This window comes from Equus asinus, chromosome 9, assembly GCF_041296235.1.
Source record: "Equus asinus isolate D_3611 breed Donkey chromosome 9, EquAss-T2T_v2, whole genome shotgun sequence".
NCBI lineage: Eukaryota > Metazoa > Chordata > Mammalia > Perissodactyla > Equidae > Equus > Equus asinus.
This window is the reverse complement of record NC_091798.1, coordinates 7,571,765-7,587,522: the sequence shown is the minus strand read 5'-3', so window position 1 is coordinate 7,587,522 and position 15,758 is coordinate 7,571,765. Positions and strand designations below refer to the sequence as shown.

The 15,758-nt window shown below is 46.9% G+C and overlaps 1 protein-coding gene across 22 annotated transcripts in view; it reads left to right on the top strand.

Annotated features, from left to right (window-relative positions):
• ZNF346 (zinc finger protein 346) overlaps positions 1 to 15,758 on the top strand; it is a 31,817-nt gene extending 16,059 nt beyond the window's left edge. For 2 of the 22 annotated variants that reach the window (XM_070517040.1, XM_014834892.3), the window contains 3 exons: positions 1,724 to 1,909; positions 8,949 to 9,042; positions 11,649 to 15,758. In XM_070517040.1, the coding sequence (XP_070373141.1) occupies positions 1,724 to 1,909; positions 8,949 to 9,042; positions 11,649 to 11,736 (368 nt within the window). In that variant the 3' untranslated portion in view covers positions 11,737 to 15,758. Of the gene's footprint in view, positions 1 to 1,675; positions 1,910 to 3,132; positions 5,287 to 8,698; positions 9,043 to 10,524; positions 10,578 to 11,648 lie in introns of those variants that run through there. The other 20 variants (XM_070517036.1, XM_014834889.3, XM_014834893.3 and 17 more) reach the window with 16 other exon arrangements.

Genomic DNA, 15,758 nt, shown 5'->3' with positions numbered 1-15,758 from the left:
AAAGCACCCTTTTACTCTATGCTTTTGGTCTTTTTTCCATGTATCACCAGTGTGCTTTTTGTTGTTGTTTTGCAAAATTGAAGACATAAGAAATAGATTGCCGTACAACCTGCTTTTTTATACACTCAACACCACATACTGAATATTTTCTCATATTATTAAATATTCTACAACATGTACATTACTTTTCAAGTGCCTTGCTGAAACAATGACCAGGAAAAATCAATGGCCAAGGAAATTGAGATTCCCTATACTGGAAAATTACTGTGGGAAAAGCCAGCAAGTTTCCTCTGACTTGCCAAAAATCCTCAAAACTTCCCCCATTGAAGTGGTGCAGAGATGAAAGAGCATCTGAGCCATGTGTCTGTGAGTGCTGCTGAGCCCCACCGCTCCTCTACCTGTGGGGGGGTTCTAAGCCACATTCTTAAAGTAGTGGTTACTAGCTTGGCACCATTTCAGCCAGACTCGTTGATTAGTGAGTCGTGGCACCCACCTTATAAGGCAGCAGCACATCCTGCAGTCAGCATCAGGACATTTGCTGACCCACAGGAGGCTTGCACATATGCCCAAACCCGGCTCTGATGCCCTGAATTCATTGACCAGAGCCAGGAATGTTTTCTGAAGATGAAAGCATAAGCTGTAGCCTTCAACTTTTCCTGCCGCCCTCTGGCAGCCTGGCATAGCAAAGAGGGCATGGTCTTTAGGGTCACACAGACCTGGATTCACCCACTAGCTGGGCCATCTGAGCCTCAATTTTTCTCTCTAATGTGGCAAAACGATACCTAGTTCATGGGGTAGTTCTGAGGACCAAAGGAGAAAATATATATACAAAGTACATAATGAATGTCAGTGTCATCCTCTTGTCTCCCCAGCTCAGCCTAGAAGGCAGTGTAGCCTAAAAGGCCTCCCTAGGGGTCAGCCTGGTGACACAGCGGTTAAGTGCGCATGTTCCACTTCGACGACCTGGGGTTCACCGGTTCGGATCCCAAGTGTGGACATGGCACCACTTGGCAAGCCATGCTGTGGTAGGCGTCCCACATATAAAGTAGAGGAAAATGGGCACGGATGTTAGCTCAGGGCCAGTCTTCCTCAGCAAAAAAAAAAAGAGGATTGGCAGCAGTTAGCTCAGGGCTAATCTTCCCCCCAAAAATAATAATAATAAAATAATAATAAAAAAATAAATAAAATGCCTCCCTAGTACAGTTGCCTTTTCTAAATGACCCTCAGGCCCTTAATTTCTGCATCTGTGCATTGGCTCCCAGCTCTGTAACTTGGGTACTTCGAGGATGGGACAAAACACCCAAACTTCTTGTTCCACTGCTGTGAAGTTCTGGGGAATTCTGAGGGATAAAAAGGTTGCAAGCATGTATATCTATAGACTGTTGTAACTTGGCAACTTGATAATAGAAGTACAGAGCCTCCTCGGAATGTGAGAAAATTGGGATTCCTATGCCTAAAGTAGTTAAAGCTGCTGACAAAGTAGCTGATCTTTGGGCTCCCCCAGATCTTCCCAGTTTTCCTAATTAAGGAAGGCTTTCATTCTGATTCACACAGGTAGTGCTCCATGTGCAAGTGTGATTAACTAGTGACCCAGCCTTTCTTTGCATTCAGCATGCACGCAAGCCTGGCACCATCCGGGTTTTTCATTGTTTCTGTTTGAACTCTCTCACCGCAGCTCTGTCGAAACGCCTTACAAACCCTTTCCTTGTGGCCTCCACCTTAGCCCTGCACCAGAATAGAGAGATGATAGACCCAGACAAGTTCTGCAGCCTCTGCCACGCGACTTTCAACGACCCTGTCATGGCTCAGCAACATTATGTGGGCAAGAAACACAGGAAACAGGAGACCAAGCTCAAACTCATGGCACACTATGGGCGGCTGGCAGACCCTGCTGTCACTGACTCATCAGGTAAGGAGGCCCAGCTCATACCAGATCTGGATTGGGGCTTGACCACTGGGGCTCCCTAGACCACCAAGGCTATGCTTTTCCTTCTTAGGTCTTCTCAAGCAGGCATTGCAAACTCAATTGCCTGCAGAAGCCAGACAGGAGATTTAAATAAGTGAAAGAGCCAAGAGGGAATATGGTCAGCTGAAGAGTGCATGCCCCTCCTAGCCAGCTCTAGCCAGTTGTTACCATCTTTCAGTTTTTCAAACGAATCTAGAAGCCAGATTTGAGTGAGAATTCTTATGATTTTTAAATGTGCCACTAAATTTAAAAAATTTTAAACCCTGCGTGAGTCAAACCAGTCTCTAATCCAGATTTGGGCCAAGGGCCACCAGTTCGTAACCCCTAATTTAAACTGCCTGTCATCCACATTTCTTGTGTGAAGGCCTCAGCAGCTTGTCAGATTTTAGAGTGTTCTCAGCGCCCCTCCTCTCCCAGCATCTGAGGCCTGCCTGGATTCTTGGGGCATGGGGAAGGAGACCACTCTGACTCAAGAGTGTTAGCTCCCTCCCTGACCTCAAGATGCCAGTCAGCATCACATGAGTGAGAATTCATAAAAAGTGAGGAGCCCTTCCCATCACAGTAACTACTCAGGGCCTAAAGATGGCGAAGGGGGAAGATTAGTATTTTCTCTTTCATTCAGACTGTAAATATTTATTGAGCACCTACTGTGTTCCCTCATTGGGGTAGGTAGTGACCAAGACTGACAGTTCCTCTGTGGAGCCTACAGGAGCATTGGTGTTGGTCCTCAGGGTTTCCTCACCAGGCCTTGGAGATGCAGCACCAGACAGTCAACACTTGAGGCCCTCAGGGCATCCAGGTGTGAATAGCATGGGCTCAGGGAAGCTGCTGTGCAGAGTCATCTGTAGTCTTCCCACAATCCCAGAAAGATGAACAGCCAGGTGCCATAGATGTTCCAGACCACCTAGGGGCAAGGAGGGGAGCATGCCTCTCACCAGTCCCCCACATCCCAAAGCAGCCATACAACACAGGCCATGTTTGGGCAATACCGACGCAGATGGGAAGGATGCCGAGCAGTGGCTGTGAAGCACGAGGGCATCCCTTTAGCAGGTTTGCTCCTCCAATGCCATTGAAGGACCCTGCTTTACAAACCTTCAAAGTCAGAAAGAGGTGGCTGATAATTACGTACTGTTCCACATACCCGGCAGTGCCTTCTCCTTTAACAGGATCAGTCCCATATGCTGAGGAATCTGGAAACTTCGGAACCAAGCTCCTCAGAACCCCGCTTCACAAGATGCTTCTATTTTGGCCTGCGACTGATAGGAACAGCATAGCATCCAGCTGGCACAACCCAAGGTTCTCTTGCAGTTGATGCTTCTTTGCTCCAGCTCCTGCCTCTCCTTTACCGGGCCCTGCCCTGGTCTTTCCCTCATTATCTCTTGTCCACTGGCAGAACTCAGGCACTGCAGTGTTTTAGGCTGCTTATCTTAACTTGTGTCCATTCTCTTCTTTTATCTCAAGCCAAAGCCGCCTTCCTGTATCCACCCTCCTCCATTTGTCTAAGACTAAATTACCATAATCCTTTTTTCTTGCTTAAGGCGTCTGACTGCTTTGCAGATCAGCCAAAATCTTTCATGAAAACCTAGCCAGGGGGCAGGGGTAGCACATCCCCCTTTGATATTAATATATACATTATAATTTAATCCCCACAGTATTCCCATAAATAGGGATGATTTTCCCATTTCACAAATAAAGAAGTTGAGAGAGTGACTTGCTCCAGGTCATACAGCTGATAGGACTTCTAAGTTAAGTAACATCAGTATGGGTCTCTAGCTCTGTCTGGCTCCAAAACTTAAACTCTGTCCTCTTGCCTCCAGCTCTGAGAGTACTTGGCCAGAGGCGTTCCAAGTACAGGATGTCAGCAGAGGCACTGAGCCTACCCTGACCCCCTGCTGACTCACAGAAGTGGGATGTTGATATGCAGGCAGTGACTTCAACTGACAGGGGTTCTGCCTTAGCAAAGGGTTTAGATTTGTTAGCAGCTTGACTTTTTCCTGCTCACTTGAGTCAAAGCTTGTTCTTTTGTTAGTTTGTTCAGTCAGTCAGTCATCCTACACTTACTGATGGCTGCTGTAGTCCAGGCCTTAGGCCAGATGCTCTCACATGCAATTACCTGATTTAATCCTCAGAACAACTCTGTTGTGCAAGGTTGATTATCCCCATTTTACAAATGAGGACATTAAGATCAGAAAGATGAAGTGATTTGTACTGGGTCCCATACTAGGCAGCCAGCACTGAAACCCGGGTCAATTTCTGTGTTGGGTCAGAGAATAGTTTCCATGGGACTCCTGGCAAGTATCTCGTGACAAGTATGAGTCAAATGTGAGGTGACCCAGAATGTCCGGATCTCTCCCTCCAGGGGTAAACGCAGCATCTACTAAGCAGATCAAACAAGACATGGAGTTTGCTTTATACTCCAGGTTCACGTTTCTCTCATCTCCCCAAGAATGCCAAAACTAAAACCTGCATGTCATTCAGGCAGCCAAGGCCTTCCAGCTGCCGAGCACTCAGCCTCTCCTCTGGGTTACTGGGATTTTCCTCTGCTTTACCCCATCACTTTCTCTCCCTACTTAGGGCCTTGCCACCTACACAGAACAGGTCTGCTTTCTCTGCCCCATGCTGATCTATCAGTTTCTTCAACCCCTGTACATAAGACAGGTTTTCACGTCTTATTAAATTCATATACAGTCAAGAAGTACTTGTTGAGCTCTTTCCTAATACCATTGGATATATGGTAGTAAACAGGACAGGTATTGTCCATGTTCTCATGGAGCTTCAAGTCTAGCAGAGGAGACAGGCATTGAGCAAAGAACTATAAGTTACAAGCTTTAGAAAAGCAAACAAAGGGGATACTATGGCGATAACCTAAAATAGGGGAGCAAGGATCAAGGAAGGCCTCCCAGACAGCAAGGGGATAGTGTGGGGCAAAAGGATGCTGGGAAGAGGAGCAAGCGCCTCGTCATGGCACTGTGGGTCATGTTAAGGGTTTAGGTGTTTATCCTAAAAGCATTGGGAAGCCATTGACAGTTTAAACATTCTTATATCATTCTGGTCACAAAGTAGAGAATGAGTTGGAATAGGGAGTAGGGGGCGGCCTAGGAGCATAGTGATTAAGTTCATGCACTCTGCTTCGGTAGCCCAGGGTTCACAGGTTCACATCCCAGGCACAGACCTACACACCGCTTATTGAGCCATGCTGTGGTGACATCCCACATATAAAATAGAGGAAGATGGGCATGGATGTTAGGTCAGGGCCAATCTTCCTCAGCAAAAAGAGGGGGATTGGCGGTAGATGTTAGCTCAGGGCTAATCTTCCTCACAAAAAAAAAAAAGGAAAAGAATAGGGAGGAAAAGTAGTGAAGAGAGACCAGCAATGAGGCTATTATAGTAATTCACACTGAAGAAGATAGAAGCTTGGACTAAGGTAACAGCAGAGGAAGTAGACAGAAGTAGATGGATTCAAGAGGTATGTATGAAGTAGAATCAAGACTTTGCCATCAAGCGTGGGAGATGAAAGAAAAGGAACAGTCAAGGATGGTGCCCAGATTTAGGGGGATAACCAGGTTCCATCAGCTTGAGTTTAAGATGTCCATGAGATATCTAAGTAGAGATATTACAGAGGCAGTTGGATATAAAGGTCTAGACCTCAAAGGAGAGGTCTGGGTTAGAGATATTGCCATTTTGATACGTCAGAAACTGTTAAATATTGGTAGTTTCATATGTTTTAACCTAATAGGTAGTAATCAAAGTCAGGGGAATAAATGAGATCCCTTAGAGCGTTTAGAGAGAGAAGAGCCTGAGGGTCTAAGACTGAGCCCTCTGGAAATTCTTTCACGTGCTACAACATGGATAAACCTTCAAGACATTATACTAAGTGAACCAAGCCAGGGACAAAAGACAAATCCTGGATGATTTCACCTGTATGAGATATCTAGAGCAATCAAACCTACAGAAACGGAATGTGGAATGGTGGTTGCCAGGAGTTAGGGGGAGGAGGAAATGGGGAGTTGTTCAGTGGGTGTAGATTTTCAGTTTTGCAACATGAAAAAGTTCTGGAGATTGGTTACACAACAATGTGAATATACTTAACATGATGAAAACACAAATTTCTCTAGCCCAAACTTCTCCTTTGACATTACTGAGTTGTACACTTAAAATGGTTTAGATGGTAAATTTTCTGTTATAAGTATTTTACCACAATTAAAAATAAAATAATAAAGTGAAAAAAGAAAAACATTGAGCTCTCTGGAATGCCAGTGTTAAATAGTGGAGGTCAAACAGGAGACAGCAAAAGAGACTGAGAAGGAGCCAGCAGAGGAGAAAAAGCAAGGGTGCAGCATGCTGAACGCCACGGGCGTTGAAGAAGGAGGAGTCACCAGTTCCATCAGGTGCTGTGAGAGGTCAGGTATGATAAGCCTCATAAACATCCACTTGGTCCATTAGATTTAGATACAGCGAAGTCAACACTGGCCTCAGAAAGAGCGTGTGGCGCATGTCTGTGTGTGTGCAGGGAGATCGCAAAGTGCGTAGTAAGGTTGCAAAGTAATTGAGAGGCAAGAAAATGGAGAAGCAAGTTTAGACAGGTCTTTTAAGGCAGTAAAAGGGGGGAGATACAGGTGCTTTTCCAAATAAGTCCAATGTTTAAAAATCAGCTCTAGTGGCTTATACTTCATAAAATCACACAGGTAAACCAGAATATCAAACGTAAAGTGGAAAGCAGATGAAAATTCATGAGTGTGGGTACAGGACAAATCTGTTTTTTTGAAGCACCAGTGAATTCTGCAGTCACCCCAGATGAGGATTTAAATCTAGCTTACAGATCAGTAAACAGTGTGCTGAGATCTTGTATCTCATAGGGGACATAGGAGAGTCCAGAGACCTGTGGTACAGAGGGAAGAATGGGGGCTTCACAAACCAGAGGGCAAATTCCAGCTCTGACCTCAAGTCAACCACTTAACCTCTCTGGGCCTGTTTCCTGCTCTGAAAAATGGAGATCACCACCTATCTTGCCTGTGGTTGTAAGAATGCAAGGACATAAATATCCAAAATCCTGGCATGCTGCCTGGTGCTTAATAAAAGTGGGCTGTTGTAATCTGGGCATCAGTAACTCTTAACCATTGGTGGTTGTCACCCCCTCACCAGCCCTAGGTCCCACTCCTGACCTTGGTGGAAAGATAGTTCTGCTAGTCTAATCCATTATGCATCTTTTCCCTGTTAGTGTTGAACCATGAATTCTGATCTTAAATGTCTAAAAAGTACCTAAATTCTGATTGCAGTAATTTTCCCCTTAGATGCTTTAAAGGGATATGTCTTCCAGAAAATATCTGAAGGTACAAGGGAAACAAAGGTAGCTGGGAACATTGGCTAGCTTATTGGAGTAGAGGAGATTGTTGGCATTCTCCGTAGCTGCAGCTGCCATGGATGACTGGTTAACAGATACTGTCCACCTCTTTGCCAGCATGACTCATGGAGCCCATAAGAGTGAAATAATAGTAGTGATAGAAGCTCACATTTGTTGAATACTTAACTGTGTGCCAAATGCTTTTATTTGAATCATTACAATAACTTTATGAGGTTGATACTAATACTGACCTCATGTTATAGGTAAATAACCTGAGTCTCAGAGAATCCCCCCTTTTACAAATGAGGAAACCAAATCTCAAGAGAGGTTAAGTAACTGGCCTGTGGTCCTACAGGTAAGAAAGCATAGAGCTTGGATTTGAGCCTAGGTGATCCCACTCCAGAGCTCTGAGACTTTAGGATGGCAGATGATTCAAAAGGTGTCAGAGCCAGAAGGGCTCTTGAAGTCCTGTATACAGCTGCCTTTCCTGTACAGCCGGCACCCTGCATGCTAGGATAAGTATGGCCTTTGTAGTCAGCCACGTCTGAGTTTGCACTTACTAACTCTGGGTTCTTGGACATGTGACTGTGCCTTAGTTTCCTCATCTATAGAATAGTGGTAATGATTCTCACAGGATCATGAGGGCCAAACAAAATTATATGAAGTGCATGGGCTATATCAGGCACTTGGTAACTAATAGCTGCTTTTTATTATAAGTATTATGGTTATAAGTTGTGGTATAAGTGGATTATAGTTTAGAAAAGGTGAGAATCAGAAAGGGGAAGGGATTTAGCCAAGGTCACATGAAGGCAGAGCCAGGAATCCATCCCCGTATCTTCACTCCTGCTTTCTGCTAGACCTTGTGGATAAAGGCCACTTTGCCATTAGAGCAGTCCTGGTGAGTAGCGAGACAGGGTGTCTGTGAGCCCCAAGGTAAAAAGACAGATTGATTTTCGTAACACATGTTCTTATTAATTACTGTTATTGCAAGACCGAGGAGAGTGGCACCTTCCCAGAGATCTCTCATTAGGGGCATCCTTAATGAGGGCACTTAGCACAGTCAAGATGGAAAAGACAGGGGCCAGCCCCGTGGCCGAGTGGTTAAGTTCGCGCGCTCCATTTCCGCGGCCCAGGGTTTTGCTGGTTTGGATCCTGGGCGCGGACATGGCACTGCTTGTCAGGCCACACTGAGGCAGCATCCCACATGCCACAACTAGAAGGACCCACAACTAAAATATACAACTGCGTACTGGGAGATTGGGGGAGAAAAGGCAGAAAAAAAAAACATTGGCAACAGTTGTTAGCTCAGGTGCCAATCTTTAAAAAAAAGATGGAAAAGACAGTTACACCAAATGTCACCTCTTTGTTCTGTCAATCTTTTATTTACTCAGATAACTACTCTGCACCAGGCTCAATGCTGGAACTGGGGGCATGGAGGGGAATGAGAAGGTTCCCAACCCCAAGGAGCGCATAGGCACAACAGGATGTGTCCCCTGAACGTTGAGGCCTTTGGGATTCTCATCAGGGCCAACCACCTCACCTCACCCCCATCAAGGCATCCTCAGAAGGGCATTTGCACACACTGCCAAAGGTCCCTTCTTAGTGGATAACAAAGCATCTCGACTTTTATGTGTGTTTCAGCCGGGAAGGGCTACCCCTGCAAGACATGTAAGATAGTGCTGAACTCCATAGAACAGTACCAAGCTCATGTCAGCGGCTTCAAACACAAGAACCAGTGAGTAATCGTCCTTTGAAATTCAAGGGTCTGCTGCAGGAGCTCAGGGCTTCTGAATCAGAGCAAAGCCAGGTGCTCCTTGGCTAAAATGGAACCCTGGCAGCCTTTTCTCAGTCAACAAAAAGATCAGTCAGTTAACAGAAGGAAGCGGCTCCTCTGTAAGTTTTTCACCCATCGGCTTCTCCCCAGCCTTCGGACCTGCTGAGCTGAAGGTTTTAGTAGAGAAGCATGGACGATTTCCTTGGTGATCTCCTAAGAGTACTTGGATTTCCTGGCCTTAGGAGTCTGACTGGGGAAGCATTTTTTTTCCGCTGACTTGAAGACCCTATTTCTTCATTCCCGTCAATTTTATGGCAAGAGCTCCCTCTACAGGCCAATACCAAATATGACCAGGTTCTTTCATTCATTCATCAAATACTGGATACCCTCTGAGTGGTGGCCAAGGCAGACCCAGTCCCTGCTCTCATGACTTTACATTCTGATGGGAGGAGGCAAACAATAAGCAAGTAAAAAAACTAATTACAAATTATGATAAGTGCTTTGAAGGGAATTGGTAAACAGAGAGTCTTCAGTTCATGATACTCTTGAAAATGACTAGCATTTTTTGAGCCCTTGTTCTTTTGCCGGCCATATGCCAAGCACATTCTCTCAGGTAACCCTCACAACAACTCTGGGAAGAAGGGATGATTATTCTGATTTTACAGATATGAGCAACCACCATTCAGAGTGATCCTATGGGGCAGATCCATAATTCAGACTTAGGCTCACAGCATGCTCCTCTGGGGTACCGTGCTGACAAGGAGGTTGTGGCACCATGTGACATGGAGAGGCTAGGGCCCCAGCGGGGGAGGGCTCACGTGGTTCGCTCCTTTCCTCTCGGAAGGGAACTGTGTAGTATGGACAGTGGGCCACAGCATAACCTGAGATGGGAATTAGCCGTTTTACAGATGGGGAAACTGAGTTTCAGGCAGGAAAGTCAGCTGAAATGATTGCTTTCACTTTAGTAGTTGGTTCTGCATTGCTCACAGAACCGAGGGAGTTAAAGGTGGTGGAAACACAGAGTGTTGGAGTCAAAAATGTCCTTGGTCCTCTCTGCTCTGCCTAAAGTCGCCTCTCCCACACTGCAGCAGACCTTCCTCTTTATTTGTAGCTGTGTCTTTAGTTGGGAGGACTCTTGCGGCTTCCCTTAGATGTGGACTTGAGGCAAGCCCCAGCAGCGCAGCCTGGGCCTCACGCCTATTTCAATATGCCTCCCTTGCAGCTTGCCTGGTGGCAGTTTCAGCAGACAACTGGAGCTGGCCAGAGACCTGCCCTGGGGCTACCCACACTTGAAAATGCTGGAGTTGTCTACTGTTTTCTTCCTACACTTTCCAGCTATGGGACCTTAGATGAGTCAGTAAACCTCTGAGGCTCCAATTCCTTTTCTGTAAGGTTATAGCTACAATTTGTTGAACACCTAATTCAATCTCATTTAATTCGCAGCAGCAGCTCTGAATTCAGACCCCCGTTTACAACCCAAGGGAAGCTAATGTCAGGTAGGTTAATGACTTCCCTAAGACCATATAGTTACTTGAAGTTACACCCAGGATTCAAACCTCTTTGGCTCCAAATGTTGCTCTGCCACTTCCAAAGGGAGCTCATCATCCTCACCTTATGGAACATTGTGAGGGTTAGAGATAATATATGTGAAGTGCTAGGACCAATAAGGGGAGCTGTTAGAGACAAGCTTTCATTCATTCAACAAATATTTATTAAGCACCTATTATGTGCCAAGCCCTGTTTTGGGCACTGGGGCTACAGTAGGAACCAGTACCAATGCTCTTCCCTGATCCTTTAGATCCCCCTCTGGTGCTAGAATCAGATCCTAAACAAATCCATAAACAAAGCAACATCAGGTGGTGCTGGGTGCCCAGAGAGTGGGATAGAGAGGAACAGGAGAGCCACTTTAGACTTGATGAGAGGGGAGAATGGTTGTTCTGTATGATCCAGGGCACATAGGGCCCTAGGGGCAGAATAAATGGTTTGGTATAGTGGAAAGACATGAGCTGCCATCCTGAATCTACCACACTTAAAAAATGGTTACTGTTCGGGGCTGGCCCGGTGGCCGAGTGGTTAAGTTTGTGTGTTCTACTTCAGTGGCCCAGGGTTTCGCCAGTTCAGATCCTGGGCACGGACTGGCACAGCTCATCAGGCCACGTTGAGCCAGCGTCCCACATGCCACAACTAGAAGGACACACAACTAAAAATACACAACTATGTACCAGGGAGCTTTGGGGAGAAAAAGGAAAAATAAAATCTTTAAAAAAAAAAAAAAAAACGGTTACTATGGGCAGGTTACTTAGACTTTCTGAACTTAAGTTTCCTCATATGTAAAATGGGGGTGCTATTCCCTGTCTTGTGCAGTTGCCGTGAGGATGAAATAGGATGCTAGAAGCAAAGCACTCGATGTTGTGCCTAGCAGACAGTGGCCCTAGGCAAAGGAGAGCTGCCCTGCTTATGACTCTAAGGCCCTGGGAGAGCTGTACTAGCATTGGGATAAGCTACCTGGAGCACCATCACACCCACCGCAAACTGACCCTGTGCCTTTGTTCCTTCTCAAATTACAGGTCACCAAAAACAGTGGCATCACCCCTGAGCCAGATTCCAGTGCAAAGGCAACCTATTCAGAAAGACTCAGCCACCTTGGAAGACTAGAGGTGTTTGTGTCTAGCACCCCAGGTTGAACCAGCCATGAGCCACCTTCCTGTGACTGTGGTCAGCCCTTGGCTCCCTCTCCCTCCTTTCTTACATCCGGAGAATATATAGGCCTGAGGCAGGAGTGGGCCACAGACAGCCTCTGATTGGTCCAGGCAAATCCACCCCTGCTCCTTTGCTTAGAACAGGCCCTGTAGTCAGGACAAGGGAAGCACAGATCTTGAGGTCTCAAGTGGTAGTATGAAGGATGGCCTTTCCCCTTCCCCAGCCCCTGTGGGCCATATGTCATGAGGCCCCAGGCCTGTCTTTCCTCTGCAGGTCAGTTTTGAACCAGTCCCTGCAGCTAAAGAGCTGAGCTCTCCCTAGGCTCTAGGCATGTCCATTGAAACCTGGAGCTTTCATACCAGACCTTGGCGTAGGCAAGAAAGGGCAGATGGAAGTGGCTGCCGCATGGAAACTAATGTGGCACCCTGCTTCTCCCAGAAAGTACAGGCTTTTCTGAGCCTGGAACCAGATGCTGGCCAGTTGTACAGATTTGTGTCCACTGTGAAATCTCCTCCTGCAGCAATGACACAGTCCTGGCAGAGCATTGCTGCTCCTCCTGCCCCTTCTCCACAGTTCCTGAATGGTGCTAAGGATCTGCAGCAGCTGGGAATAAGATAGAACTGTCGGAGGCCTCAGTACCCAGTGGGATCCTGCTCCAATGGGGTTCTCTCCCCTTCTCCATCAGAGGTGCTCTGACCCAGGGTCATGTGGGAAAATCCCCACATACAGGTTTCCTTGATGGTTCTGGGCCGCTAAAGGCAAACTGCCTCATGCCAGCCACCTCAGAGGCTGGTTGCTGCCCTCGGCCCGCTAGCCCTCCCCCTCGTGCAGCAGACCGCCTGCCTAGGTTGCTGTGGTGCTAGTCCTCCCCCGTCATCCACCGGGAAGCTCCTGAGTACCGGGGAGCGGGATGGGCCCCGGGAAAGAAAGGAGAGCTGATGCAGTGAGGAAGCATATTCCCCAGGCCCCGAACCTAGATTTCTCCAGCTCTGCTGTGTTCTATGGCCTAGGACTTCACTGGGAGTGGATTTTTCCTTGTAACTTTCAAACAGGAATTCTAGGGAGTGGCACCATCAGAGGTCCCTCCTCACTGGGTCAGAGAGTCCCTAGCTGCTCTCGTGGCCTCGCTCCCCCTCCCTCCACCTGTGAAATACCTTTACGTACCGTGTGTGGGTGGGTGTGCGTTGCTTATGCTCTGTCTCTTGGTTACTGAAGCATCTAAATAAAGAATTTCTCCCATGAGCCAGACTGCAACTTAACAGACCTGGGATTTGGGGCCATATTACCATTGGATCTAGTATGTGTGTATTGACCCCTCACCCCGTTCAGACTCCCAGGGCCCTAAATACTGATCTTAGGACTTAGGATGGAGACAGACATCCAAATTGCTTGGCAACCCTGTGTTGACGTTTTTCCAGGTGTGCTAAACTCAATACCACGTTATCCGCTCATCTACCTCCCCCTGTCACAGAGGGCCTCATGGAGATCTTTAGAAGGTTTAAGCTGGGAATCTACCTTGTTTGAGCGGCTCATTCTGGCTGCTATGTGGAGAAGGAATGCAGGAAAGGAGGCAGGGAGGCCAAAATGGAGGCTGTGTCCAATATAGCTCTCTAGGCCAACCCCTTCAAGGCAGAGACCTAGCCTCATTCCTTTCCACCTTCCTGATGTCCAAAGTGGTGTGTCATGAAGTGTGTGTTGAATGAATGAACATGGGTGCATGAGAAGAGATGGCCTTTTCCTGCTCGGCTCTTACACAGCAGTAGGTTTGTTCTGTGAGACTTATAAACCTAGTGATTCTTGGAAGAACCTTTTCCATGACGCAGAAGTGAGCTAGGAAAGGAAGTGAGTGTGATGGCCTCAGGAGCCCTTTGTTTCAGACAGCCAGATCTGAGGAAGGTGCCCAGGCAGCCTCAGCTCCCATTCTTCCCTCAGCAAAATGTTCTTGGGCACCTTCTCTTGGCCAGCTGGAAAGACCCCACAACAACCCCCGGGGTGGGTTCTCAGCTGTCAGCTTCCAAAGCCCAGACTGCCTCCCAAAGTTCCCCAGAGTCCTACTCCACCTAGGATGTTAGAATCAGCCCTATCTACCAGGCAAGGAAGGAAAGGGCAGAGGGGTGGGTAGGCTGCCAAACTGTGAGCCCTTGGCTTGCGGGACCTCATAGTCTGGATTCAGGAGTCCTTGCTAACTGTGTGCTCAGCCCTGTTGGCATGGGCACACAGGGATGAACAGTTTCTTGCCCTTGGGGAGTTCACACACTGTTAAAGATCATTGTGGTGATGGTCAAAGGGTTATAGAGGGCGCTGTGGGAATGCCCAGGATGCAGGCACTAACTCAGCCAAGGATATGAAAAAGCTGGAAAAGTTGGGAAACAAGCATTTGATCTGCATAACAACCTTTAGAGCTGGGTGATGATATTCCATTTTATAGAGAAGGAACAAGGCTCAGAGAGGTGTAGTGATTTGCCCAAGCTCTTGACACTAAGAAGGGGCAAAATGGAGAGTGGAATCCGGTTCACTAGATTCCTAGTCCAGAACCCTTTCCAAACAAGGACAAGAGTCCTTCCCACGTGACCCCTGGGTCTGCCTCGCCCATCTCCTGGCAGGGCCATGGACTCACAGAGCGAGCAGCCACTCAGGGCAGAGGCAGCAGCAGCACCCACAAAACAGATTGGACAAAGGACCAGCCCTATCGCCAAGGCGTTAGGTCTGCACGCTCCACCTTGGCGGCCCAGGGTTTCACTGGTTCAGATCCTGGGTGTGGACATGGCACCACTCACCAGGCCATGCTGAGGTGGCGTCCCACGCAGCACAACCAACGGCACTCACAACTAGAATATACAACTATGTACTGGGGAGCTTTGGGGAGAAGAAGAAGAAGAAGAAAAACAAAAGGTTGGTTGGCAACAGATGTTAGCTCAGGTGTCAATCTTAAAAAAACCAGATCAGATGAGGCTCAATGGTTATTTTATATCTCAAGCCCCACACACCTCTCATAATTTTACCCAAGATTCCCAGTGTGTTATACTCTAGTTATAACTGTAAGAAACTTACATCAAAGTGATTGGCTAAAAAAGGAAATGTATTGGTTCACTCAATGAAAACTGCCTGTACAGGGATGGCTAGATCCAGGTCTGACACAGTGTCATCAGGAAGAATTCCGTGTTGCTCTACTTTCCTCTGTGTGGCCTCTCTCCAGGCTGCAGACTCTCTCCAGAAAGAAGCAACATGGCCACTGGCAGCACCAGCCTTATATCCTGATAGATTGGCAACTGCGGTGGAAAGACCCTCGTTTTCTACTCGTTTCAACAAAAAATTCTGGGATTGACTCATTAGCCAGCTCAGTCCTGTTCCCTTCTCCAAGCAAGTCACATGCACCTGGGAAATGCTGCTCTGATCTGGGGCCTAGGAAGGATGAGCTCCACCCACAACACATAGAGAGAGAGGCATGTCTAAAAGAAGGAAGTATGGGCTCCTTCCAGACTAAGGGAGAAGAATGGACGTGCGTGGGCGAAAATAACTCTTGTCAGGCGTACCCAGAAATTGTCTTCATTTAACCTTTCTTTTTTCCCCTAACTTGTTGAAATACAGTATACAATTAGCCATGTGTGCCAACTTTTAGAGTGCAGTTTGATGCACCCTCACATGTGTACACATCCGGACAGTCACCCTCCAGCCACCCTCCCGCTCCCCAGAAGTTTCCCTTGTTCCACTTCCTAGTCAGCATCCCCCAGAAATAAACACTATTTTGACCTCTATCACCATAGATTAGTTTTGCTTGCTCTTAAATTTTATAAAAATGGAGTCAAACATACATCCTCTTTTGCTCAATATTATATCTGTGAGATTCATCCATGTTATTGTGTGTATCAGAAGTTCATTTTTTAATGCTGTGTAGTAGTAGAATTATATTCTACTGTTGATGGACAATTGGGTTGTTTCTAGTTTTGAACTATTAGAAATAAATCTGTTGTGAAAAA